This window comes from Thamnophis elegans, chromosome 1 (assembly GCF_009769535.1).
Source record: "Thamnophis elegans isolate rThaEle1 chromosome 1, rThaEle1.pri, whole genome shotgun sequence".
Taxonomy (NCBI): domain Eukaryota; kingdom Metazoa; phylum Chordata; class Lepidosauria; order Squamata; family Colubridae; genus Thamnophis; species Thamnophis elegans.
Genome location: NC_045541.1, coordinates 73,450,382 through 73,476,843, shown reverse-complemented (window position 1 = coordinate 73,476,843; position 26,462 = coordinate 73,450,382). Strand labels below are relative to the sequence as shown.

The 26,462-nt window shown below is 41.3% G+C and overlaps 1 protein-coding gene across 1 annotated transcript; it reads right to left on the bottom strand.

The window, feature by feature from the left end:
* Positions 1-1,160: 1,160 nt before the first annotated feature.
* Positions 1,161-25,009, bottom strand: LOC116510916 (protein-glucosylgalactosylhydroxylysine glucosidase-like). Its single transcript, XM_032220569.1, has 13 exons — positions 24,426-25,009; positions 22,968-23,177; positions 22,011-22,446; positions 20,876-20,995; positions 19,007-19,138; positions 18,761-18,872; positions 18,354-18,426; positions 15,398-15,534; positions 14,431-14,564; positions 14,221-14,316; positions 14,026-14,123; positions 2,136-2,350; positions 1,161-1,274 (listed from the first exon to the last, which is right to left on the bottom strand). Exons 1-13 carry the CDS (start codon positions 24,683-24,685, stop codon positions 1,198-1,200), a joined length of 2,100 nt encoding a protein of 699 aa, XP_032076460.1. The 5' UTR covers positions 24,686-25,009; the 3' UTR covers positions 1,161-1,197.
* Positions 25,010-26,462: the final 1,453 nt, after the last annotated feature.

The window sequence follows — 26,462 nt, the reverse complement described above, 5'->3', positions numbered from 1 at the left end:
GCTCACAAGCAGCCACCCGGCAAACCCCCTTTGCAGCCGGGCACAGCACATTCTCTGACCTAGGGGTATTGCCAAGTGGCGTGAGCGCCTGTTCGCCACTGGCCGGCTCCTGCGGCTTGGCGCCTTCCAAATGCCAGTGAATGGCACTCTGCATGGCTGGAGAGGGGGGTTGCGCAAGCGGCTGTTCCGCTCTTGCTCACCCGCCTCCCAATGCATGGCCTAGCTCTCATTACAGAGCCAGAGCACCTTGGCTGACGCTGCCATCTCAGCCTGCCTTTTTCCGTGGCTTCCAACCTGAGACTTTCGGCAGTAGCCACTCTTAGGGAGCCCGCTCGCAAGAGAGCAGCCGCCCGGCAACCCCAAAACAATAAACCCTCCCCTCCTAATAAAGCCCAAGCCATGTTTTGTAGGTAAAAAGAAAATAAGACCCTGTTGTATTTTCGGGGAAACATGGTAAAACTGAGCCCAACATTTCTGTTGGTAAGGGAAAATTTGTTGAGTGAATTTTGCCCCATTTTATAACCTTTCTTGCCACAGCTGTTAAGTGAATCTGGTTTTCCCATTGACTTTGCTTGTCAGAAGGTTGCAGAAGCTGATCACATGACCCCAAGGCACTGCAACCATCATAAATATGAGTCAGTTGCCAAGCATCTGAATTTGATCATGTGACCACAGAGATGCTGCAATGGTTGTAAATGTGAAAAATCTCAAAGTTTTTTCAGTGCTATTGTAAGTTCAAACGGTCACTAAATGAACTGTTGTAAATCGAGGACTACCTGTATGCAAGAATTACTGTACAAATGATATAAATGCTCAACATCCAGTTGGGTTGTTACAACACAATAGTAAAGCAGAAAGGCAAAGGTATAATTTCTCAATAAAGTATCCATGGAATTTGTATTATCCCAGGCTGTATGATTATGTACTGATTAAAGAAACATTTCTCCAGTAATATTGCTGAGACTTACAAATTAATGACTCTATAATATGCCAGTAATAATGTGGAATAAGAAAATCATCAACTCTTTGATAGTTTTTATACGTGTCATAGTTTCTTTATTTAAACTTTACCCTTCTTATTATTTTTACAAATAATGCAGAGTGACAAACATATCCAATACACCTCTTCCTATTTTCCCCACAATAACAACAACCCTGTGAGGTAGGTTGAGCTAGGAGAGAGGAACTGGCCCAAAGTCACCCAGCTGGCTTTGAGGGCAGAACAGATTCTTTCTGAATCCACCCAGCAGTTGTAAAGAAGGAAACACTTTGCCCTGAAATGAAAAGAAAGGCACAATGTATTAAATAGTGATTGAAATCTATTCCAGTTTCCATCCTTCATTTATGCTACTTCTCCATGTACTCCTATGAGACAGAATTAATTAATTATACATTTCCAGCTGTTATTAATTCCTACTTCCATCAGCCACATTGATGCCCAAAAGTCAGGAATAAAGCTTGTTGTAGTCCAGGTCCTCCAAACTGCTCTCCCTTCTAGAAATGAGAATTTCAAAATTTCCAGTTAGCAATTGGGGCATCTGACATGATCTGGTAGGTCAGACAGATTCCACCCTGAAGAGCGTCTCTACCTTTCCCCACACAAAGCAATGGGTCCTGCTTAACGTTATTTCTAGGTGTCAGTATCTAGTAGACCTTAGCTAAGCAGCCTTCTTGCTATGCATTTTCTTCTAGGAGCTCTGGAACAAGAGTTGGAACTCAAGGAATTACATCAACACCTAAAGTTCTCAAGGGCTGCCAGCAATAATTGTTTATCTAGGTTTGCTTTGACTGGATTCCCACATGGAAAATCCAGAGAAGATAGAGCTATGCCTTATGAAAAGAGAGGAAATCATCAGAGAAATTGTGTCATAGATATGTTTGGCATTCACTTATCAGATTCCTCAGCTGTCCTGGGAAAGTCACATACTCTTATATAGATTTTGTTTTTCATCTATAGGGACTGAGCTCTGTTTTTGGCTGCTTATGGATCTAGATTGGCTCAGTTCCAGCTTTAACAAATACGAATCCCCAAAGGCCATCCTGAGGGCTAGTTTAGTAGTGCTAGTGATATAAAGTTTTTAAATGTTCTTAAGGGACAATGTGGGGTATTCATGTTATAGCAAACAATGTAACACCTTCTTTTAAGGACAGATGCTCTCCTGTTCCAGCCAGTACCACCTCCAGAACAGATAAGTGTAAATTGGGAGAAGACTTGGTCATTTGGATGGTGGTTTTCTCTTTGGTGAAGGTGAAATTCAGCTTGCTTCCTAAGTAGCAAATTCCAGTAATGTTCAGCTGCTTTATGTCATCAGGATAAACAGGGTCAAATTTCAGGCAGCTTCTGGAGATCCTAGGAAGAGCAGAAAGAACTCAGTGGCTAGAATAGGGAATCCCTTACATTATCACCAGCCTTGAAACAGGATACAGACGCATCACTCAGGGTTTCATTCAAGATTACCATTCTTCTCCCCAACAAGTGATTCTAAAGCAGAGTCCAAAAATAAATTCTTCCAAAGCTTGATGGGGGAGTTGGATGGCAAAGAAAGCTATTAAGGTCCAAGTTAAATTAACTAGCGGTAGTTTTTAAAAGGGATGTTAAAGCCCAAAAGCCAGAGCTTAGAGTAGAATACACTTCCAGAAACTCTGGAGAGTTACCAGGCCAAAGTTGATCCTGCTGGCTAGAGTGGCCGATGCATTTTGCAACTTGATTTTTGCATCATCTATGCACATAATATTCTGTGGAGCAACATTAGCAAAAGAAAACAAAGCACTGATGGAAGAGAATATGTGTAGCTCAGGGTTGAATTGTGAGGTCCTTGGTGCTCTCTGAACTTGGTTGTTTTCCGTCAGCTGTTTAATTACCAAACTAGGTAACATCATCAGAGTATTTGGTGGGAAAAGACAAGATGGCTTTAATCTCAGTATCCCTGCTTGAGGGATTCTGGCTGCTCAGTTAATGGTATTTCAGATTAGCAGAAACAAAAGGAGTTTGATGACTGCAGTCAGAAGCATCTGCCCATGGGACTTCCGGGGAGGGACTTGGCCGTCGGCAGCGGCTTAATTGAGCTGCTCCCAGACTTCTGGTCCGTTATCTAATAAAACATCCTTTAGATATCTCAACCTTCAGGCAAGAAGATTGCAGAGAGGGGCCCAGCCGGTAAGAACTTTCCTTGAAGCTTGCAGCTTTTTTTTTCTGCTGCAAACGGGGGGGAGAGATACCAAAGCTGAGTCATCCTCTGGCCAGATTTCTCTGCTGTATTCACGGCACAAGGCCAAAGAACCCCCTCTTAGGACAAGCTCTGAAATTATTTTATATGAAATTAACACAAGCGGAGCTCATATTTGAGAACTTTATTTGCTTTTTTTAAGGAAAAACTCAAGCTTCAGTGTTATAAAGTTTCTTTTGTGTAATTGTTTTCAAGATGGCGATTTTCCAGCTTTCGTATTTGCAATGATGGTATATTTCTAACTCCTTGGCAGCCTTCCATGATCTAATTAGCTTCACTCCTTTGAAGATTCTCTCTTATCTAATTAAAAGCTCTCAAAGACTCTTTGTTGACACAGAGACATTCCAAACAGGGTTTTTCTCTGTCTTTTTGTTTCGTTTTGCTGAACTGTTTTGGTGTAATGCAAGCCTTTTGAAATCCCCCGTAAAACTTTCTGCAAAAAGGGAGGATTTTTTCCTTTTTCTCCAAACGGCATAGTGGTTTAGCAAAATCTGATTAAGTGATTAAGGCAAAGATATAATGGCATCAAAAATGAACCCTGCGAAATTAATTCCAAGATCTACGTCTCCCATATCTTGCACAAAGTCGCAGCCCCCACCCTCTATGCCCCCTAGTGGAGATGTACTAACGAAAGAATTCTTGCTGGAAATGTTCAGAGAATCAAGGGATCAGAATTTGGAAGCTCTCAGAGAGTTCAGAGATGAAATAAGGAAGGAGATAAGCAATGAGATAAAAGTCTTATATGACAAATTTGATACTAAGATTACCAAAATGAATGATGATATGGTGGGAATTGTAAATGTACTCACAGAATATGTTTCTGGAATGGAAGACAACTTAGAGATTCTCAATGAAGCTAAAACTAATTTGACATCTAAAACTGAAGAGGTGGAACAAAAAGTTGAAAATGCTGAAAAACAAATTATTATGATACAGTATAAGCAGATGGAACTTGCATTAAGAGTTAGGGGGCTGCGTGAAGAGAAACAGGAGGACTTAAAGCAGATGTTTTCTGAGGCCTTTGACTGTCTGGTGGGAAGACCGGGATCCAATTTTGATTGGCAGATTGACAAAAATTTTCGCGTTAATTCTTGGGCGGCAAAACAAAAGCAACTCCCTCGAGACGTGGTAATATATTTTGTTACAAGAGAATCCAGAAATACGATATTACAAGAGTCCTATAATACCAAGCTTCAAATTGGCAGACAGGATTTGATGGTTTTGAAAGAGATACCACCTCAAATGCTAAGAGCCAGAAGAGATTATGCTTTTTTGGTGGAAGAGCTCAGAAAGCGTCAGATACAGTATAGATGGGATGCTCCGTTTGGTATTATAGTTATATTTGACAAGTAAAGATATCGTCTCAACTCTGTATGGAAAGCTCGAGATTTCTATCATAAGATTCTGAAGGTGGGACACCCTGAACCATCGGGATATGGAGAAAAACCACGAGCAGGACAAGAGAAACAGCAAACTACACAACTACCAGACAAAACGTATCATCTCCCCCTCCCGGAAGTGCAAGGGGTTAAGGAACAAAGACCTAACCGTACGACCACCAGACAAACAGAAAAACAAGCTACAACGCAACAATCTCAACAATCACCGGCCATTGATCAAGGAGCTACAGCAACAAGCTCAGAAGTTGTGGGAGGAGCCAGACCAAAGGTGAGACAGGCCATGCGGGAGGCTCTAAAAAAGCTTCAGGCAACCAAAAATGACAACTAAGATTTTGACATGGAATGTTAATGGACTGAATTCTCCACAGAAGAGAAAGAAAATATTTCATTATCTCAAACAGTTTAAGAACGACATAATTTGTTTGCAAGAAACTCATATCAAATCAACTGATCAAAAATATTTGATCAACCCCAAATTTGGTCAACATTTTGCGACCTCTGCTACGGAAAAGAAAAATGGCATAGTAGTATACTTAAGAAAAGACATTAAAGCCGAGCTAATTGAAGCAGATCCCTTTGGAAGATATATCGCATTAGATTTAATCTTAGAAGGGAAAAAGACATTGCTTTTGGGAATTTATGCTCCTAATCAACAACAAGATGGATTTTATAGAAATCTCCATGCTAAATTAGTACAGTGGGACTTTAAGTCGTGTATACTATTGGGTGACTGGAATGGCGTGATTGACACCAAAAGAGATAAGAAGGCATCTCGCCCGAATACTAAATTCCGAGCTAAGTTACCCAAATCCTTTTTTGACATGATGGACGACTTCGAACTGCGAGATGTTTGGCGTGAAAGGCATGCAGAAGAATATGACTTTACCTTCTTTTCCGACAGACATCAATCTTTTTCAAGGATTGATTTTATATTAATTACTAATGATTTACTTTCTAGGGTGAAGAAGACAAAGATTACGGCGAGAGTTCTTTCGGATCATAACCCAGTTTGGATGGAGCTGGGAAGGGTAGTTCAGGCAAGAAGGTCTTGGAGGCTGAATGAAAATTTATTCAGATATGAAAAGTATGTCAATGATTGTAAAAAATTGTTATCTGAATACTTTGTTTTTAACATGAATAAGGGTACACCTATGGAATATGTATGGGATGCAAGCAAAGCGTATATGAGAGGAGTATTGACAAACATAAACAAAATACATAGACATAAACAAGGGCAAAAACGTAAAGAATTGGAAGAGGAAATTAAAGGGAAAGAGCTGGAATTAACACTGAACCCAGGTAATACAAAAACTAAGGAAGCAATTTCCATATTAAAATCTCAATTTGATATGCTGATTTCTGACCAGGTAGCCACCAGTTTATTATATGCTAAACATAATACTTTCTGCAATGCAAATAAACCCGGCAGGTGGTTGGCTTATCAGATCAGGAAAAAAAGGAAAACTCGAAATGTATCCAAATTGTGTTACAGAGGGAAGGAGGTGTTTCAACAGGAAGAGATCCAAAAGGCATTTCGAGAATTTTTCACAGAGTTGTACAAAGGGGATAAAATTAGGGATTTAGACATAAATAAATACTTAGATAAAGAGAAAATCCCCCTAGTTAGTGAAGAACACAGGCATAGATTGAACCAATAACCTCTGGGGAAATCCTGCAGGTAATCAAACAACAAAAGCTAGGGAAAGCACCAGGTACAGATGGCTTAACGGCTGTTTATTATAAAAACTTACAGTTAGAAATGGTAGAACCTCTTAGAGAATTATTTAATAAAATCGGAAGGTAAAGTGCCCCCTTCATGGAAGACAGCGTTCATATCGTTGATACCCAAAGAAGATCAAGATCTTACTCAGCCGAAAAATTATAGACCTATTTCATTACTTAATGTAGATTACAAAATTTTTACTAAAATATTAGCAAATAGGTTAATGGTGGTTATCCAACAACTGATACACACCGACCAAACAGGTTTTATACAGGGCAGACAGATGAAGAGCAATGTTAGGTTAATTATTAATGCTTTAGAATACTTGGGAAAGAACAATCAAATCCCTGCCGCATTCATATTTTTGGATGCTGAGAAAGCCTTTGATCGAGTCAATTGGCAATTCTTGTTGAAGATATTGCAAAAAATGCAGATAGGAGATGGCTTTTTACGGTCAATTGGTGCAATATATCAGCAGCAAAAAGCCCAAATCATAGTCAATGGAAGTTTAACAGATTCCTTTCAAATAGAAAAAGGTACAAGACAGGGCTGTCCTTTGTCCCCACTATTGTTTATTATAACTTTGGAAGTATTGTTGAATAAGATACGGGGCTTGGATGCTCTAAAAGGGATCAAGATCAGACAGCAAGAATACAGAGTCCGCGCTTTTGCGGATGACTTGGTTATAATTTTGAAACAACCACAGGAATCCAGTAAGGTCTTAATGAATACGATTAATCAATATGGTCAAGTCTCTGGATTTAAAATTAATTTAGGAAAAACCAAAATATTAGCTATAAATATGAATACCAAACAGAAGGAAGAACTGGGAGCGATGTTAGGATGTGAGATAGTTAAAAAAGTTAAATATCTTGGAGTTAATATTTTAACTTCAAATGGGAAATTATATAAGCATAATTATGAACCACTTTGGCATAGTATACAGACGGAGATGAAAAGGTGGGAGAAACTGCATTTATCTTTGCTGGGTAGGATAGCGGCAGTGAAAATGAATATTTTACCAAAATTTTTATTTCTTTTTCAAATGTTACCAATACTCAAAAGAGATGTGAATCTTTTAGAATGGCAGAAGGGTATCAACAAATTTGTATGGGCAGGAAAGAAGCCGAGGGTAAAGATGAAAATAATGCAAGATGTACGTGAAAGAGGAGGATTGAAATTACCTAACTTAAAATTATATTATGATGCAGTGGCCTTATCTGCAATTAGTGATTGGATCCATTTAACCAATGACAGAATATTGAATATTGAGGGATATGATTTTTTTTTTTTTTTTGCTTACTTGTTATTTAACAAAAAACTGGATAAGAATTTTAAAAATCATATTTTAAGAAATGCTTTATTGCGGGTCTGGAAAAAATATCAACATAAACTAAGTGACAAATTGCCCATGTGGGCAATTCCTAGACACGCAATTGAAAATATGAATATAGAACAAAAACACGATAGAACCACATATAGACAACAACTTATCACTGAAAGTGGGGTGTTGCAATTAAAATCTTTAGAGGTACTTAAAAAAGAGAAGGTAGTTCAAACGTGGTTTCAGTATGGCCAATTACAGGCTAGGTGGAAAATAGATTAAAAAACTGGCATTGTAAAAGCTGAGGATAATTTGTTTAAACAAATAAGAGATCAAAGCTTAATGCACATAAAGAGGATATATAATGTATTAATACAGATGGATTCAGAAACGGAACTGATTAAAGACTGTATGATAAAATGGGCTCAGAATATTGAGGAACCAATAATGCTGGACACATGGGAAAGAATTTGGGTAAGAAATGTAAAATTTACACAAGCACAAAATCTGAGAGAAAATTTTTACAAGATGTTTTATAGATTGCATTTAGATCCCAAAAAGCTTGCCTCTATGTATCCGAATGTTCAGCCTAAATGCTGGAGATGTGGTTCTCTTGATGCTACATATTTTCATATATGGTGGACATGTCGTAATGTTAAGGCATTTTGGATAAAAATATGGTGGATCTTGCAAAATCTCTTCAAAAGAAGGATAAAATTCACCCCTCAGCTGTTTTTACTAGGTATATGTACTGACTTTACAGCAGCAGAGATTAATTTGGTTCTGTACTTAATAACGGCAGCAAGACTCTTGGTGGCGCAATACTGGAAGAAGAAAGACTTGCCTACAATTCAAGAATGGACTCTGAAAGTGGACTTCCTGTGGGAGGAGCCTGTCGCCGAGGAGCTCAACGAAGCCCCTCTTAAAGATCTGGTCTGTATATCTAATTAAGATCAATAGATATCATCCCTTTCTGGCAGAAAGGGACAGGCAGAAGCTCAGGTGTTAGGATTTATTCGTAGTTCACAGCCCTCTTCTTTTTTTTTGGGCTGCGAACAGAGAATGGATCCAACGTAGCCGAGCTTTTATCTCCAGCCATTTCTTTGCAGCTGCCTTTTTGCAGCCCTAGACAGCCGACTCCCGCACTCAGGACAATGATAAATTGCTTTTAAGATAATACGAGCGGGTCGCACCTCTGTGATGTGTTTTTTTTTTTTTAACTATCTAAACACCAGCCTTGTTTTTCCTTTGAACTTCTCTGCGCAATTGGGACACAAAATGGCGTTTTTACTGTGTTGGTGATTGATGACGTAATTAACTGGCTTTATTTCCCCGGAGACCGCTACTCATTAATGAGCAAAGTCTACAAATAATTTATTGAGAACTGGCCAGCTGAAGACACTGTTTATCTGTCTATTCTCAGATTTTATCTATAATGTCTCCCAGGTCCAAACAGGCAAAAAAATCCTCCCCCCTCGTGCTTAAAGAACTTGCTACCAAATCGCTGCCTTTGTCTCCTACGCCATCTACTGGAGATTTCTTGACACAGGAGCTTCTCTTTCAAATAATTAATGACTTTAGAAAAGAAATTCAAGAATTTGTGTTGGATTTATGCGATAAAATACATGCCAAAATTGCCCAGATAAATGCGAATACGTTTGAAGTCACGTCTACTTTAACAGATTATGTTGAAGAAATGGAGACGAAATTGGAATCTTTGGAGAGGGCTAATTTTAATTTGTCTTCTAATATTCAAGCTTTACAACAAGAGATTATTAATAATCAAACACAACTTACAATGATAAATTATAATACAAAGGCGTTTGCAATAAGAGTCAGAGGACTGCCTGAAAAGAAAGGAGAAAATTTGAAACAGACTTTTGTAGAAGCTTTCAGCCAAGTGGTGGGAGGCCCAGGACTTAATTTTGATTGGAATATTCGAAAAATCTATCGCCAAAATTCGCATGTAGCAGAGCAACGACAGCTTCCAAGAGACATAATTATATATTTTTTCACAAGAGAATCCAGAAATGCGATCTCACAAAAGCTTTATAATAGAAGGCTCAGAATTGATGACCACGATTTGTTCGTCTTTAAAGATATCCCGCTTCAGATGCTGCACGCAAGGAGAAGTTATACTTTTTTAACCCAAGAACTCAGAAATCGTCAAATAAAGTATAAATGGGAGGCTCCAGTTGGAATCACAGTTACATTTGAAAATCAAAGATTTCGTATTAATTCTGTTTCGGAAGCTCGGGACTTTTATTATAAAACTCTGAAGGCGGGGCTTCCTGACTCACTCGGAAACGCGGAAGGACAAGGTGAAGGAAAGACAAGCAGCAACTCACTTGACTACAAGAAGGAGGGAGTTGCTCTCCCCCTACTGGAGAGGCAGAAGAGCGGAAACTGAGGATTCAGTCATATTTTTAAAGCAGCGGGACACGTGGTTATAAGGCAGAGGGTTGCCTTTTCTTTCCGGAAGGACAGAAGAGTAAAGAATACAGACCCAGCGACGTTTTTAAAATACTTTCTAAGCTTTTGGACTGATTAAAACTTTAGGATTTCTGTTTGGTATGAAATGGTAAAGCTGTGTACTGATACGGGACTTTTACAAGACTTATTTGAGTTTCAATCCAAACTGCGCATGAAGTGTTTTCTGTGAGGAAAGCGGGGACTAAGATTTATTTGAATTGCGGTTTGGGATGAATGGAGTGTGGAGCAGAAAGGAAGGTGGAGTGGGATATTGATGAAGGAATCTTGGGATTGAACGAACTGGTATGAATTTTGGGCATATGTTTTACGAATTTACATGTCTGAAGTATAATATAAAAAGCTCAGGATTTTAAAGTGAAGAGCGAGATCCTAATCTTATGCAATTTGGGCTTGGGAGGAATGGAGACGTGAAACGAAGGATAGGAAGATGAGTAGCGAAAGTATGAAGATAAATTGATTTTTGTATAAACTAATATTTGAATATAAGGTTAAGAAAGACTATCTGGAGATTCTACAGGAAGATGGGGGTAAATATCAAAGAAGTAAGGGACGAGGACAAAATATAAATGGAATGATTCACACTGTTTAAAATTTGAAGAATGATGGGAGGCTGAGCATAATGCAAAAGAGTTTTCAATTTTATTTTATTTACTTTTTTGTTTTTGTTTTCTTTTTCGGAGTGTTCTTTTTATTTTATTTTCATTATTATTGTTAATAAGATATTTTGAAGGTGAATGGTACTGAACTGTGCCGGGTGTGTGACCTGGGAAGTCGGAGGGGGTTAGGGAGGGGGGTTCATTGGGGGTGGGTGGGTGGGTGGAGATATAGCTTCAATATATAGAACAAGAAGAATACACTTGTATACTGCTGTTCCTTATCTTTTCTTTTTATTTTTCTCTTTTTTTTTCTTATTGCTTTTTTCTTTTCTTTTCTTTTTTTTGGGTGTGCACCATAGTGAGAAGTAGAGGAAAAGAAGAGGGAGAAGTAAGGAGGGAGGAAGAGGGGAATGTAAGGAGGATGAGAGGGGAAGGAGGGTGAGAAAGGCGAGAAAGGAAGATAGGAGGGGAAAGGGAAGTAGGAGGGGTGATCGTTGGAGGGAGAAAGGAAAGTTGGAGGGGGAGAAGAAGGGGTGTGTGAAAGTGATAGGTGGGGTTTATGAGTTGTGTTTCGGTTGGGGTTTTTTTGTTTTTTTTTCTTACGATTATAATATTATTATTGCCAATATCCAGTATATAAGTGAATGTACAAAATTGAAAATGAAAATGAATAAAACATTTAATTAAAGAATGGACTCTGAAAGTTATAAACTTAGCCGAAATGGCAAAAATTTCAGCATATCTCAAAGAACATTCAAACGAGAGATATAAATGAGACTGGAAAAAATGGATTGATTATACACAAAGTAAATATGGGACTAAGAAACTCCAGATAGCTTATGCTTAACATCAGTAATAACTTACATTGTTTAAAATTTGGGTAACAGTAAGAAGCTGAACTCAATGTAGAGACATTTTAGACATTTTAGATTGTTAAAAAGTTATACCGTGTATGGGCTCTGGGAAGTCGGGGGGAGGGAAGGGAAGTGGGGTTCTAGGGGGAGGGGGGGAGGGGGGAAATATAATATGTGTTAAATTCTAAAGTACATGATTGCACTTGTATACTGTGGCTTTTTAATGTTAGTGTTAAAATAGAACAAGCTGAATATATTGGAAGGTAATAGAAGTAAATCGAAGGGAGGAGTTGAGCGAAAGAAGAAGGAGGGTGGAGAGGGTGAGAGAGAGGAGGAGGAGAAGGAAGGGAGGGAATGGATGAAGAGAGGGAGTGATAGAGGGGGAGGGGAAGTAGGTAGGAGAGGGGTATGTAAGAAGGTAGAATGAAAGTTGGAGGGGGTTGAAAGAGGGTGTATGGTGGGCCAAGGTGGTATATTGGGTTTGTATTGTAGGGGGCATTTTTTATATAAGTGAAGGCTGTGTTTATTACTCAATGTTACATGCTCCGGTTATGCACAGTAAACATGTGATTGTATAGAATGAAATGGAAATAAAAATATTATGTGAAAAAAAAGAAAGAAGAAGAAGCATCTGCCCATGCACAACTCCTGCAGTGGGGAAAGCTTATCCCCCCCCCTCACCCACCTTGACTTCTAAAAATAGTTATCATTGTACTTTTAATGTACATACATACATACATGGGACTTTTGAATAGATAGTAATCACTCACAGCAAGTGCTAAATGAAATCATTCTATCCAAATTTTGTATTGCTTTACAGAATACTTTTAGTTACAAAGCTCTCACTATATTTATTTTTAGATGTGGCTTTTCTAACCTATATCATTGTTATGTTTTTATAAGGAATTATTCCCAGTCACACATACCCTATACACACCTTTTTTTGAACATATGGAGATATACTATATTGCCAAAAGTATTCGCTCACCCATCCAAATAATCAGAATCAGGTGTTCCAATCACTTCCATGGCCACAGGTGTATAAAATCAAGTACCTAGGCATGCAGACTGTTTTTACAAACATTTGGGAAAGAATGGGTCTCTCTCAGCAGCTCAGTGAATTCCAGCATGGAACTGTGATAGGATGCCACCTGTGCAACAAATCCAGTCGTGAAATTCCTCGCTCCTAAATATTCCAGTGTCAACTGTCAGCTGTATTATAAGGACATGGAAGTGTTTGGGAATGACAGCAACTCAGCCACGAATGGTAGGCCACATAAACTGACGGAGCGGGGTCAGCGGAGCGGGGTCAGCGGATGCTGAGGCGCATAGTGTGAAGAGGTCACCAACTTTCTGCAGAGTCAATCGCTACAGACCTCCAGACTTCATGTGGCCTTCAGATTAGCTCAATAACAGTGCGCAGAGAGCGTCATGGAATGGGTTTCCATGGCCGAGCAGCTGCATCCAAGCCATATATCACCAAGTGCAATGAAAAGTGTCGGATGCAGTGGTGTAAAGCACGCCGCTACTGGACTCTAGAGCAGTGGAGATGCGTTCTCTGGAGTGACGAATTGCATTTCTCCATCTGGCAATCTGATGGATGAGTCTGGGTTCAATGGTTGCCAGGAGAACAGTACTTGTCTGACTGCATTGTGCCAAGGTTTGGTGGAGGGGGATTATGGTGTGGGGTTGTTTTTCAGGAGCTGGCTTGGCCCCTTAGTTCCAGTGAAAGGAACTCTGAATGCTTCAGCATACCAAGACATTTTGGACAATTCCAGGCTCCCAACTCTGTGGGAACAGTTTGGAGATGGCCCCTTCCTCTTCCAACATGACTGTGCACCAGTGCACAAAGCAAGGTCCATAAAGTCATGGATGACAGAATCTGGTATGGATGAACTTGACTGGCCTGCACAGAGTCCTGACCTCATCCCAACAGAACACCTTTGGGATGAATGAGAGCGGAGACTGAGAGCCAGGCCTTCTCGCCCAACTTCAGTGTGTGATCTCACAAATGCGCTTCTGGAAGAATGGTCAAAAAGTCCCATAAACACACTCCTAAACCTTGTGGACAGCCTTCCCAGAAGAGTTGAAGCTGTTATAGCTGCAAAGAGTGGACCGACGTCATATTGAACCTTATGGATTAGGAATGGGATGTCACTTACAGTAAGTTCATTTTCGAGTAAAGGTAGATGAGCGAATACTTTTAGCAATATAGTGTACATTTTAAGCCAAATACACAATAAGACAGCTAAGAAATAGATTGTAAGAAACTCTAGGGTTAAGGAAGTTATGTCCCCATTCATTTCGCAACACAACATGTTCATCACACATCACATGATACATCACATCGCATGATTTCAACTAGGAAGAAAACTGTGACAATTTTTTTCACCATTCCTAATTTATACCTGAACCCAGCATATCCAAAAAAGATGGCTTGCAGAAATCCACCCATCCCGGTCAAGAAATTTACAGCTCCTGATCCATCAGAGTTTTCCAACCAGATCTAAGAAAAAGAATATATATTCATACGTACTATAGATGATTGTTGTCAAGAGTAGAAGAACTTAAAGACAGGAATAAAATGTGCCCAATTGGTTGACCTTGAATGGCTCGGTGATGTTGCTGAAACATTTGCTCATCTGTTGTTGTGCTCTTTTGATTTCCTTCAGCACCAACCAGCCAATTGCAAACATGCTCTGAAGGAAGAAAGACGCTGGTAACACTAAAGGTGCACTCTACCATCCACAAACAGATGCACTGCAGATGGGCATGGAAACCACTTGCTCCCTCCCTCAAGGCCAGCTTTTTACCCAAGTCATGGCAGGCCCCTGGGGATCAGTCACAGGCTCATAGATCTCAAGATCCCTCCTTCTGACTTCTGGGTCCATGGGGTACATGAGAGGAAACCCAAGCAAGACAACATCCGCTTGTTTCACTGGCTCACCTGTGGGAAGAGGCATGAAGCAAAGCTCTGAGGTGACCAAGATGTGGGATGGTGATTGCTAATGAAATGGAGCCTCCTGTTTTCATACCACATTCCCTTTGATGGCGAAGGGGATACAGGAAGAAAGCCTCTACTTACCTCAAGGAATCTTGATGTATGGGAAGCAAAGGTGCAGCAGCTGTCACCATACATTAACATGCTGAGAAAAGGTCACCTGTTTTTTTTTTTTTTGTAACTCTAGGAGCCTGCTAAAATGTCCATCTGAAGAAACAACTTGCAGATATTCTACTATCTGGCTATCAGTTTAGCCAATGTGCGAGAGAGTTCTCTCTTTCCAACTCATTCCCTCTTGAAGGGGTAGGCAAGTCGTAATCAAAAGCCACAAGTAATGTCAAAAGCCTGTATTGCCTTTGACACAACCAAAGCAGTTCTAATAGTGTCAAGCAGTTTCAGGCAATTAGAGGGCTCCAGGGGATAATTGAAAGGAATGGAGGGGAAAGGTTCCATTTCCTTCTGGCAAAGAAATCACCGTGTTCCCAAATAATAGTGACAATAGAACAATTTTGCACTTTTTTTGTTGGTGTGAGGAAAAGGAAAATCTCTTGCCTTTACATTATTCTTCTCATTTCCATTCCCCCAGTGGAGAAAGTACATCCCTGAACAACAATGGTGAAAATATTGACTATTGGGCAAAATATTAATTTGATGTCCCCCACCTTAGCATGCAAGCTAAGTGATGGTTACATTCCCATCATTAGTGAACATTTGATATGCAGTATGGTTGGTTTTAAACTTAGGATGAACACCTTGGTTTCTTCTTCTGAATCCCTCACCTGGACAGTATCCATCATATTCTGGATGGTAACGTCTGCTCTTATCCAAAGGCACTTTAAGTTTCTCCATAATCTCCTTCCACTCTTCGGGGACAGCAAAATGCAACTGGGAGCCCAAGTCAATTGCAAATTTCAAGCTGAAACGGTATGGAGGGGAAAAGATCTAGCGGAGTTAACCTAGCAGAGAATTACAAATTGGAAAATGTTGAGGTTGAGGTTTATTGGATTTATATGCCGCTCTTCTCCCAAGGACTCAAGGCGGTGTACAACATAAAAGAAAACACATATTACAAAAATTAAAAGGGACATTAAATAAAGTATCCAAAAAAAACCAATTGATATTTACAATAAAATTTTAAAAATTAAATTAAAATTAACAACCAAATTAATCCTGTATTTTATTCTATTCAGGCCAGGCCGGCTGGCTGGAAAAGCCATCCTTTTAGGGCATGTCGGACGGACCGGAGGTCGGGTATTATGCGAAGCTCCGGGGGCAGCTCATTCCAGAGGGAAGGCGCTCCCACAGAGAAGGCTCTCCCCCTGGGGGTCGCGAGCCGACACTGTCTGGCCGACGGCACCCTGAGGAGGCCAACACTGGACGCTGGGAGGCTACTGGTGACAGTAGGTGGTCGCAGGTAACCTGGGCCTAATCCATGGAGTGCTTTAAAGGTCATAATTAGTACCTTGAATTGCACCCGGAAGACAACCGGCAACCAGTGCAAGCCGCCTAAAAGGGGTGTAACATTATAACCCCATGATAACCTGCACGGCCACATTCTGGACCAGCTGAAGCCTCCGGGTACTCTTCAAGGACAGCTCCATGTATAGAGCGTTGCAGTAGTCCAGGTGAGAAAGGACTAGGGCATGAGTGACTGTGCACAGAGCATCCCGATCCAGAAAGGGGCACAACTGACGTATCAGGCGAATCTGGTAAAAGGCCCCCCTCGTCACGGCCATCAGGTGTCCTTCTAAACTAAGCCGCGTATCCAGGAGGACTCCCAGATTGCGGGCCCTGTCTGAGGGGGGTAAAGTTTCTCCCCCTATCATCAAAGATGGAACAAAATGCACAAATCGGGATGACGGAAACCACAGCCACTCAGTCTTGGAGGGATTGAGCTTGAGCCTGTTCTTCCCCATCCAGATCCGCACAGCCTCCAGGAAAAAGGTTGACATTTAGCATTGTTTTGATGTTGCTCCTGATTTGATATTAAAGAGGTATAAAATTATTCCATTTTAATCACTATGATGTCATACTTGCTTAATGCTTACTATTAAATTAAAATGGCATTCCAAAGGTAAAACGGCATACATTTTGTTGCAGAAGACAAATCAGTTATATGCCACTTAAAGAAATTTTGTGGACTTCCTCTAGTCCTGGGATAAAGACAGGCATATTTTTTTCAAAAAATGTTACATTAACAGTCTCAATAAAGTGTCTACACAAGTTTTGCAATTATTATGTCAATCTTTCTGCTTTTTACCAGTGTTACTCGAGAACAGAATATTGATTTCTGAACAATGCTGTTACTTTTTCAAAAATTTCAAAGAGATGACTTGTAATGAAACCAAGAAAACCAGCAGGAACATTTTCAAGTTTGTCATCTGTGTATTTCCCTTCCTTTTTCTTTAGAGTGTCTTTAAATGAACATGGAACTTGAGATCTTGGATAACCAATACTCATGGATTGTTTAATGGTTCTTTTTTTTTTTGGGTACAATGTGGATTAGACTGGACCCTTCCAAATTTGGAATTCTCCGATTCCATAACTGGCCCACACCAGGGACATCTTCTCTGGCACTAACTGTGGGGGATGTAATAACAAAATCTAAATCTAGAGAAACACATTCATAGACAACAGTCACACTCATGAATTGAATTTGAAAAAGATTCCCAAATAATCCATAAAGTACTTGGAAATTTGTGCTTGATTTTATATTATTCAAACAAATTAGGGGAAATTTTGCAATTGTATTTACAATTTGCTTTTACAATTTGCAAAGAAGCAATATATATAGTTCATAAAACAGAGTATCCTTACAAAAAATCTTACTCTATTTCTATTTGATTGGCCTCCTTTCCTTTCTTTACATGGGAAATGCCTTTCTCAAAGGGGGTGAGGAGGGAGAGAAGGAGGAAAGGTTAGTCTTAAACTATTGCTGCATTTGAAAGTCAACTCCTCCTGGAAACCAGAAAGTAAATTCTGTGTCAACTGGAAGTGGGAAGGAAGAGGGAGTTGACAAATATACTGCATTTGGTTTGGTCTTTGGACTAGAAAGTTCAAAGCATCTTCCCAAGAGTTGGGCTGAAGAGATGAAACTCCCCAGCCAGCCAGACTAAAGTATGACATGAGGCTCAGCCTAACATAATTATTTTTTATGTTCTTGAAGGGTAAGCATGCCAATGAACTTTTAAATTACAGGTAGTCCTGGACTTACGACCACAATTGAGCCCAAAATTTCTGTTGCTAAGTAAAACATTTTCAAGTGAGTTTTGCCCCATTTTACAACCTTTCTTACCACTGCTGTTAAGTGAATCACCAGAGTTGTTAAATTAGTAACAGTTGTTAAGTGAACCTGGGTTTCCCATTGACGTGGCTTGTCAGAAGGTTGCAAAATGGGATCTGGGACCCTGCAATAGTCACAAATATGAACCAATTGCCAAACATCTGAATTTTGATCATGTGACCATGAGGATGCAGCAACAGTCGTGTGAAAAATGTCACTTTTTCCAGTGATGTTGTAACTTTGAAAGGTCACTAAATGAACTGTTGTATTTAAATTTGTAACAGATAATAAATGCATTGAGAAGGTGAATTCAATGTTAACCATAAAAAAAGCCCGAAGTAGAAAAAAAGCCAAAGAAAGAATAGAAATTCTGGAAGGAGAGAAGGACAGAGAAGAAATTCTGGGAGAAGAAGGGCCGAGAAGCAGGATCAGTGATTCTGGACATCTCTTACCTCCTCTGGGCAACTGCATTTGTATAGACAGAATTATCTACAGTGCAATGATATTCATCTGGGGGCAAAACACCTGAAAGGAGGCAGACAGTTTTAGAACTCAGCAGCCCTTCCATAGGCCTCACTGTGATGTCCTCATGGTTAGGAATGGACACCTATAAGCTGTCCAATCTTTTCTCTCTCTCCCAGAATCGCTCTTGCAATAAGCATTGATGGATGAAGGTTCAAGGGTGCATATTGGTTGCAATGCATTTGGGCATTTAAGAAAAACCTTTATTGCTCTCCCTCCTGTCTCCCAAGGTTATTCCCACCTATCATTACAGGTTCTGCCTCATCAGCTGTAGCTGCTGGAGGAGATGCACTGAACTGACTCCTATCCCTGCTCAGGAGCCCCCTTACCCACTTACCCACAATGTGATAGTTTTCTTCCTCAGAGTTCCACACAACTCGGCTGCACCAGTATTGAGCGATAGCCTGGACTACATCCCAGCCACCTTCCTGCTGAAAGAGCTTCAAGTCCTAGAAGCGCATCAGGAGAGATTCCATTGACCCTGCAGGGCCCCATCTGGCCCAGACAGGCTAGCCAGTTTAGTGGCAAAAGCAGGAGCAGGACGGGAGGCAACAGTGGCTACTCCAAGCCCAGCCACAGCTACCTGAGTGAGGCAGAAATACTGCTCGAATGCCAGCATCACATCTCCATTGATGTGGATCTCCTCGTCTCCATAAATTTTCTCAGGGCAGACCTCTCGGCCCGTTGCCGCACTCTCCCAGGGAAACTTTGCACCCTGCCACAATGGAAACCAAAATGAAATAAAATCAATTATCTTGACAAGGTCATAAGGCATATTAAATAATAAAATGTTTTCTTTCTTTGGAGGCATTCAAATCCAGAGCATGCTTGTTCAGGAATGGGCAGCTTTTCCCTGCAAGACAGAAGAGCCTGCTAGAGAACAGCCAGTGGCCTCGTTTGCTCAATCCAGTTTCCGTCCTCAATGAGAGAAGGCAACTTTTCAATGTCATTCTGGGCCTTGTTCAGTTGCCAAAGAATAGTTCTTGCGGTTGTTCAGTGGTGGGTCCCCACAAAACTCTCCACTTGGGTCAAGTGGGGTGAAACTCAATGGGGGAGGGGTTGATACCTTCAGTATCCAGCTACATGTTCATAGGAAAGAAGAGAACACCAGGAAGTTGCCACATGAAGGCCACTGTCTGGATCCAATAAGCAAGTGAAGAAGTTTCCTGTTGTGATGCTGCAGGTTAGAAGTTGCCAGTCTTTATAGCCTGTTTGGTGCAACGATTAAGGCATCAGGCTAGAAACCAGGACATTCCGAGTTCTAGCACCCCCTTAGGAAACAATCTAGTTGGGTGATCTTGGGCCAGTCGTCTATTCTCAGTTCTAGGAAGAAGGCAATAGGAAGCCATTTCCAAAGTCTTGCCAAGAAAACTGCAGGGATTAGTTCAGTCATCAGGAATCAAGACTGTTTCAAAGGCATAAACCCCTCCCCCCCATCCCTATAGCTAACCTTAAAATTTACTGAGACTTAAATTAACTGATTTTAAACCCTCAGCAACAAGTTGCAAATTTGAGAAATGCTTACATGCTTGTGCCCTCTGAATCCATGGATTCAGCATCACTGGAGTTTTAGCAGCCAACTTCTGAAGGAAGTCTGCTCTTCAGGATTATGACCTTAGAAATTGTTACTACATTGTTGTTTAAGCGTATTGCCTTAATTTAAAGTTAACCCTTAATGTTCACAGAATCAGCCCGCAACAATCTGGATCCTCAGTTTACCAACCTCAGAAGGATGTAAGGCAGAGTCAACCTTGAGCCAGTGGGAATCGAATTGCTGGCAGTTGGCAGAATTAGCCTGAAATACTGCTTAGTAACCACTGTGCCACCAGGGCTCCAACGATTAATCTAGCTTAATTTCAAATGATTTATATATTCATGTGGTGTTACTGGTGGTTGGTCTAAATTACTTTATTTAATCAATTCTAGACAAAGCTAGAAACTCACCCTGAATTTTCCATTGTGCTACTTCAGAAATTATTTTCAAATTAGCCTGTTGAAATTTGGAGCCCCTTGCCTGTTCTAACCATTTATGCTTTCTGGGGAACAGAGAAGAGATCCCTGACTTGTCTTCAGAGCAAGGTCCGAATCTGGAAAAGAAGCCATCTAACTTCTGAGAAAGAGTCAAAATCTCCTCAATGGAGACACCACTTCTTGTCCTTCTACTTCCAGTCTCCCCCACTTCAGATTGCAAAAGCTGCTTTTGAATATCATCAAGGCTTTCGAAACTGTTTAGAGCCACTCTTGTTTCAAAGGAGTTTCTGCTGCTGCGCCAGGATTTTACTTTTGTTTCTTGAAAAGCTGCCGAAATGCTAAAATTAAAAACCATTCAAAACAAGGGGAACCTGTGTGTGGATTCCAGCCACGACTAAAGGAAATAGTGAAGGAAACTGGTTCCATGCCTCATGTGGAAAGAGAAGGGGCTTTTCCTCTTGTCTTTGTAAGTGGCTTCTACCTTGTATCCTTGTTCCCGTGCGTTGTGTAGAGCTCCCTCTAGTGTTTGGATCCTGTATTTTAAGATAGCACAAGCCGCTTCTGGATAGAAAAGCAGGATGTTTGGGTATATCCAGGTATCCTACGTTTAACAACAAAAAAGGACAACATATACAAATATGGCCATCAAATGCAAAAGATCTGCAAATTAGAGTTAAGCCAGCAGTTATTCCTTTCCTATAAGGGCTCCCAGCTTCAGATGAGGATGAGTCTTCTGGGAGACAAACTTCTTCAACCCGTCCCTCAGAACAAAATCTTGGCTCTAGGAATTATGTCGCTTCAGTTTAAAAACTAGAAAACCACATGATGAACATTCTTCTCTGGGGCAGGAGGCTGGTGGAAAGTTAATATCAAATCCTCCTCAGGGGACTGTGGAAGAAAGCGCTGCTCCCACAAGTGCATGCACGCATAAAGGCACCTGCCCTTCCCTTTTCCTCTGGGTTGCCAACCCAGAAAGTTTGGGGAACTCTGATTTAGGGGACAGTGTTTAAATCAGGAAGTTTCAGAGCAACGATAAAAACATGGTATTTCACATGTCAGATGAAACAACCGGAAGGTTAGCAAAGCTTAAGTTACAAAGGAATGGATAGAGAGGGAGGGAGGAGGAGAAAATTAGAGACAGTTTCAGAGTCAGGTCATTTGCGAATAAAACCTTCCAACTTGTTGTCCATGTTGAAAAGATATTTTATTCGAGAAGCAGAGACTGTGCCTCAGGACAGAACATAGATAACAGCCGGATTCAATCCACGTCACCTCAAATTAAAAAGATCCCTAGTTTAAACACACACATACATTCTACCCCATGCATGTCAGGTGAGACGAACTAAGTCTAACTTTCTATCTTCACTTTCCAGGTTGAGTCACATATCTGAACTAACAGTTGATTGCATGGTACTTACATCAACCTGCAACGGAGAGAAGAAGCAGAACTGGGCAAAATTCACAAGACCTTTTAGTCTTTGCATGCGCATCACAGAAAGCCAACACTAGCTGCAGGACAGTAGATGACCTGGTATTTGCCATGGCAGGCAGCATCTTCCCCAATTCATCTCCCCTTCATCCAGGAGTAGCAAACGGGGGCGGTTCCCTTTGCTCACCTGGTCCCAGAAGACATGGCCCCAGTAGTCTTCACCGGATGTGCCGTTGGAAAGGCCTCCTGGGCTGATTCCAGAGAAAGGGAAGTTAGCAGTGCCCAGAGGAGGAATGGCACTCAGCAGGTAATACAGGCAGCCATATATGGCCTGGCGGAAGGGAAGAGGCCCGTCCACATCTACACAGCAGCCTTCCCAGAGCGCTGCCCATGCCTGGGTGTGAGACAGATATAAGGAACCCGATCCAACCAGGGACATCCCTTCACAAAAGGTCCTTTGCACAACCTCTTCAGACTCTGCTACGGCAGTGAGGAACTCCCATCTCTGCTCCTTCCGGTCTCCAGGGAGGGTCACTGATTGGGGCACCGGGGTCCAGATCATGTGTACAGTAGGTTGGGGGCCACCCTCTACTTCTGGGACCAATGTCTTTCCATAGAGATAGCTAAAGAGGAAGAAAAAATGGGAATCCTTATGTTTCTCTCTGGGCATCAGAGGATCTACTAAACAACCGAAACATCACTGGAATTCTATACTCATTGAGCACAAAGACTTTGCTTTGCATACCTTTTGAACTCTAATCTAAACCTGTTCCATCTCCCCATTCTCCTTTTCCCTTGTATCTCTGCCTATACCTTTTAAGTGCAGTGGCCAATGGTTCTCTTCTCCCTCAATCTCTCTGCCTCGTAGACCAAGTTACTTGGGAGTTCAAGAGTTGTAGAGCCAGCATATCCGGAGGACAGCAGGTTAGGGAAGGCAATATTAGTCAAAGTCCACCATTTCTTAACAACAAAAGCACCCTCTTAGCACGATAGGCGTTTCCTGACAGACTTCCTGTGTCCTCTGGAGGGGACTGCATTTATTCCCTATTCATAGAATCCACCAAAAAAATAACAAAGCTTTGTTATTGCAGTCTTTCAATGCTTGGCCAGGAGCCACAGAAAACATTCCCACCATAATACTCACTGAGCTCCCAGGAAATCTGGCCCTTTCTGCAAGTCCAGGTCTGGACTCTCTGGTTTGAACTGGGTGTGGAGATTCACTGTGATGGGTTTAGTTTCGAGAGCTGATCTTGAGATTGTTATGCTGGAAGCCAGAAGATGGACAAGAGACTGGTGGGCATAGACTGTGTGAGTAGCTGTGTATCCTGAGCACTGAGCTGTATGGAGATAGTCCCTGCAGGTGGAAGGAAAGAGTCAGTTTGAATGAATACCCTAAATTCTCATGTCGAATCTATTTTGCAATTTCACATAAGGAAAAGGGTCTGGCATAAGAAATTGAAGGATGGCTGACAATATAATCCTTCTGTTATTTGATGCATTGGAATATCAAAAGGGATCTTTGTGATTGTCTTCTTAACAATTAAATCCAATCCAATTCAAGGCGTGAAAGATAATCCATTGCTTTGCCAAGTGTCACCCAATTGGTCTTTTGGATCCAGAGACAATAAACATACCAGCAAAGACATTTTAGGCTTTATTATTAACTTAAGCTAACAGAAAAGCATTTATATCAAGCAAGCTGATTCCCAATTTCTTACAAGCTGTTGGGAGCTTCTTCATAAGGACAGCAGTGATACCCCATTGGAGGAGGGGATGGCAATGTTCCCAGTACACTAGGCTAGGTTCTCTGCAGAAGCTCCCAGCTTAAAGGCCATTACTAGAGTTTTTATTAACCTGACATCATGACTTTAACCAGACTGCAAGACCTGACCTGGACAGGGAGGCACCTGACTCTGGGATGGGAGTTAAAGAGTCCAAGACTTTTATAGATAGGTTTTGCACCTAGGGGAACATTTCCCCTCCCTTCACCTTTGTTCAGCAACCAAGAGTGAAAAATAAGCAGGTTAACTAAGAATGAATTCTACATTTTCCAACCAGTATGCCACAAGAAATCAAAATATGTTATTAAATCCCTCAAAATATAATAGATTTTCCATATTGTTACCATATCCATTTTCACAAAAAGGTGAAAATGTTCTCCAGATTTTGAGCACTCTATACTGTACTGTCATTAAAACACATTCCTATCTTGAAAAGTCTTCTCTTCTTCCAGGTTGAAGGTTTTAGGAGGTTTTAGGAGGTTGGACAAGACATGCTGGATACCAATTCACATCATCCTGTTGCTAATGGGAACTATTTTGCTGCATCTGGAGATCTAGTTGGAGAGGCTGTTTTAAAAGATGCTTTTCAAAATAGGTTCATTTGATAGATTTTCATATTTCTTTATGAGCTAGGAAAGGATTCAAACTTCAGAGAACATAGTTCAGTTTGAATTTTCTATTTTCCACCCCTTTTTCTCCTTTTAAAATCACATTGACTTTCAAAACAAACGTTCATTTCTATGTTCAGCATGTGAGTTGAAGAAAGCTGCCCTGGCAGGGTGGCAGGAATGAAATAACGTAGATGAGGAGGGTGGCATTGCCTCTTACCTGTCCTGGTGTCCAAACAGAAGGTCTCCCTCAAGTCATCAGCCCCATCCACATCCATTTTGACATTAAGGGGACTGGGGAGATCAGCCCGGTGCGTCTGCCCAACTTCTCCATTGTACACCCCATTGACATGAAGGATGTCCCTGTAGACTCTGGTGCCCAGATAGGCGTTGGTCAACGTTGGGAGGAGTCTGGCATCAGAAGGCAGAGCATCCGTGGTAAATACGGTAGGGTCTTCACCCACCACTGCCATCTCAAGAAGAGGGAGGGAGCAATGGCTGGAGTTCCAGCTGGAGAGAAAAACAAGGCACACAATATGTACTTTATCTCAGTGTTTCTCACCCTTGGGAACTTGTGGGTGGATTTCAAATCTCAGAATTCCCCAGGTGACTAGAGTCTGCCCATCTTAAAGTTCCCAAGAGTGAGAAACGCTGCTCTGTTTGCATGGCATTGTGCCAAGGGATGGATTTCCATGCCCATCATCCCCCCCTCCCCCAATCTCACATGGTACCGAAGATCAGCTTAAAATCCACATGGGAAGAAGGACTCAGATGGATCCATTCTGCGTGGTGAGGGTGCAAAGGAGAGGCAGGCAGACAAGTCTTACAGAATTTGGGGAAGGGGCAATCCACCAGCAATTCCTCATCAGCTAGTAGGGACTAATGGGAAATGTAGTCCAAAACTTCAGGCTGCTGGTTTCTAGGGAAGAAAAGAACCAGCCCATCCGCAGAGAAATATTCCCAAGGAACGGAGGAAGTTCTGAAAAGAGCCGCCGGTCATTCCCGCCCCTTCTTCCGCCTGGCGAATTTGCTGTTTAGTCCTAATTCCGCAGGGTGGGAACAACTCCAAGCGGAGAAATGGAGCTTTTTGTAAAAACTGGCCACGCCTCCCGGGCCAAGGGACAGGAGGGGCCTCGCGTCTCCCCTCCTCCCTCCGGCATCGGCCCTTTTCTGCCTTTCCCTTTTCTCTCTTTAAGACTCTCGCAGCGTATGCCGCAAGGGGGCAGCATCTGACCGCGCAAGCGCGAAGAATCCAAAGTGGGGTTATGTTTTTTTCTACGTTTAGCTGGAAAATGCCGAACTACTAGGATAAAAATTGGCACTCTGCGAAACCCACTCACCAGTCAGAAATTGGACAGCCATTAAGTGAAGCAGCAAGCACTTTATTATAAACTACGGTTTTGCAAGAGATGGTGTCTAGCAAAGTAGACATACCCCCCCCCAAATAGATTTCAAGAGCGTTTTATTCCCGCAGCCCAAACGCAAATCCCTTTTGACGAGGACCACGAAGTTCACCATTTCCCTAAAGTACCATTGCCCTTTAAAGTGGCTTTTCTAATGGCCGTGGGTGACTTTTGCTTTGCCCACAGTTGCTGCTTTTCCGTAATTTAGCTGCATAAGCATAAGAAACAGAAACAAGCAGATCATTTCTAGCCTATGTGTGAGCTCTTGTGGTTAAAAGTTGAACAAAAGAACGCTTTAAAGATCACGTTGGTAACGAATCTTTGTCTTTGATTGGATAAACTTTGTTTCTATCTGCCTAAAATGTATATAATACTCTGAGCCACTCTTCCAGGGTGTGGCTATTCCCTACATGCATTTGTTTGTATGCTTTGGATATAGTTTTGTCACCCAGCTTTTACTATGGCCATAAATAAAAGCTGATACTTTTTGCAAGCTTCGTTTGGAGTCTCACTCTTTGGCATCTCAGTGGCTCGGGGAAAACTGCTGGAACCTTACACAAGCAAGCAGGAAATACAAGCAGGAAGAGGGTTAGAGCAACACACAGGCTTTTAAAAGTGAAACTACTCCTTACATCTGGAATAAATATCCAATAAACAGAGCTTTTCATCCATTTAGCAGCATTGGATTATGCCTGGACGTGTTCACCACAGAGTGGTAAGTCTAAACACTTTATTGTTTAACATGGATCAATTGTTTTTCTGGATAGATGCTTGCGTGAGATGCTTGTGAATGGGCACATTCAGACACTTCTAGTTATCAGAGGCATCCAGATTGTTCATGTAGGGA

Bases quoted from the DNA above. Each gene is read 5' to 3' on its own strand.
- LOC116510916 (XM_032220569.1), bottom strand. From the start codon at position 24,685: ATGGCAGTGGTGGGTGAAGACCCTACCGTATTTACCACGGATGCTCTG. The intron at 14,565-15,397 runs GTGAGGGATTCA...CTCTTCCCACAG, and splicing joins ATATGATGGATACTGTCCAG to GTGAGCCAGTGAAACAAGCG. The intron at 14,317-14,430 runs GTAAAAAGCTGG...TTCTTCCTTCAG, and splicing joins AGGGGCCTGCCATGACTTGG to AGCATGTTTGCAATTGGCTG.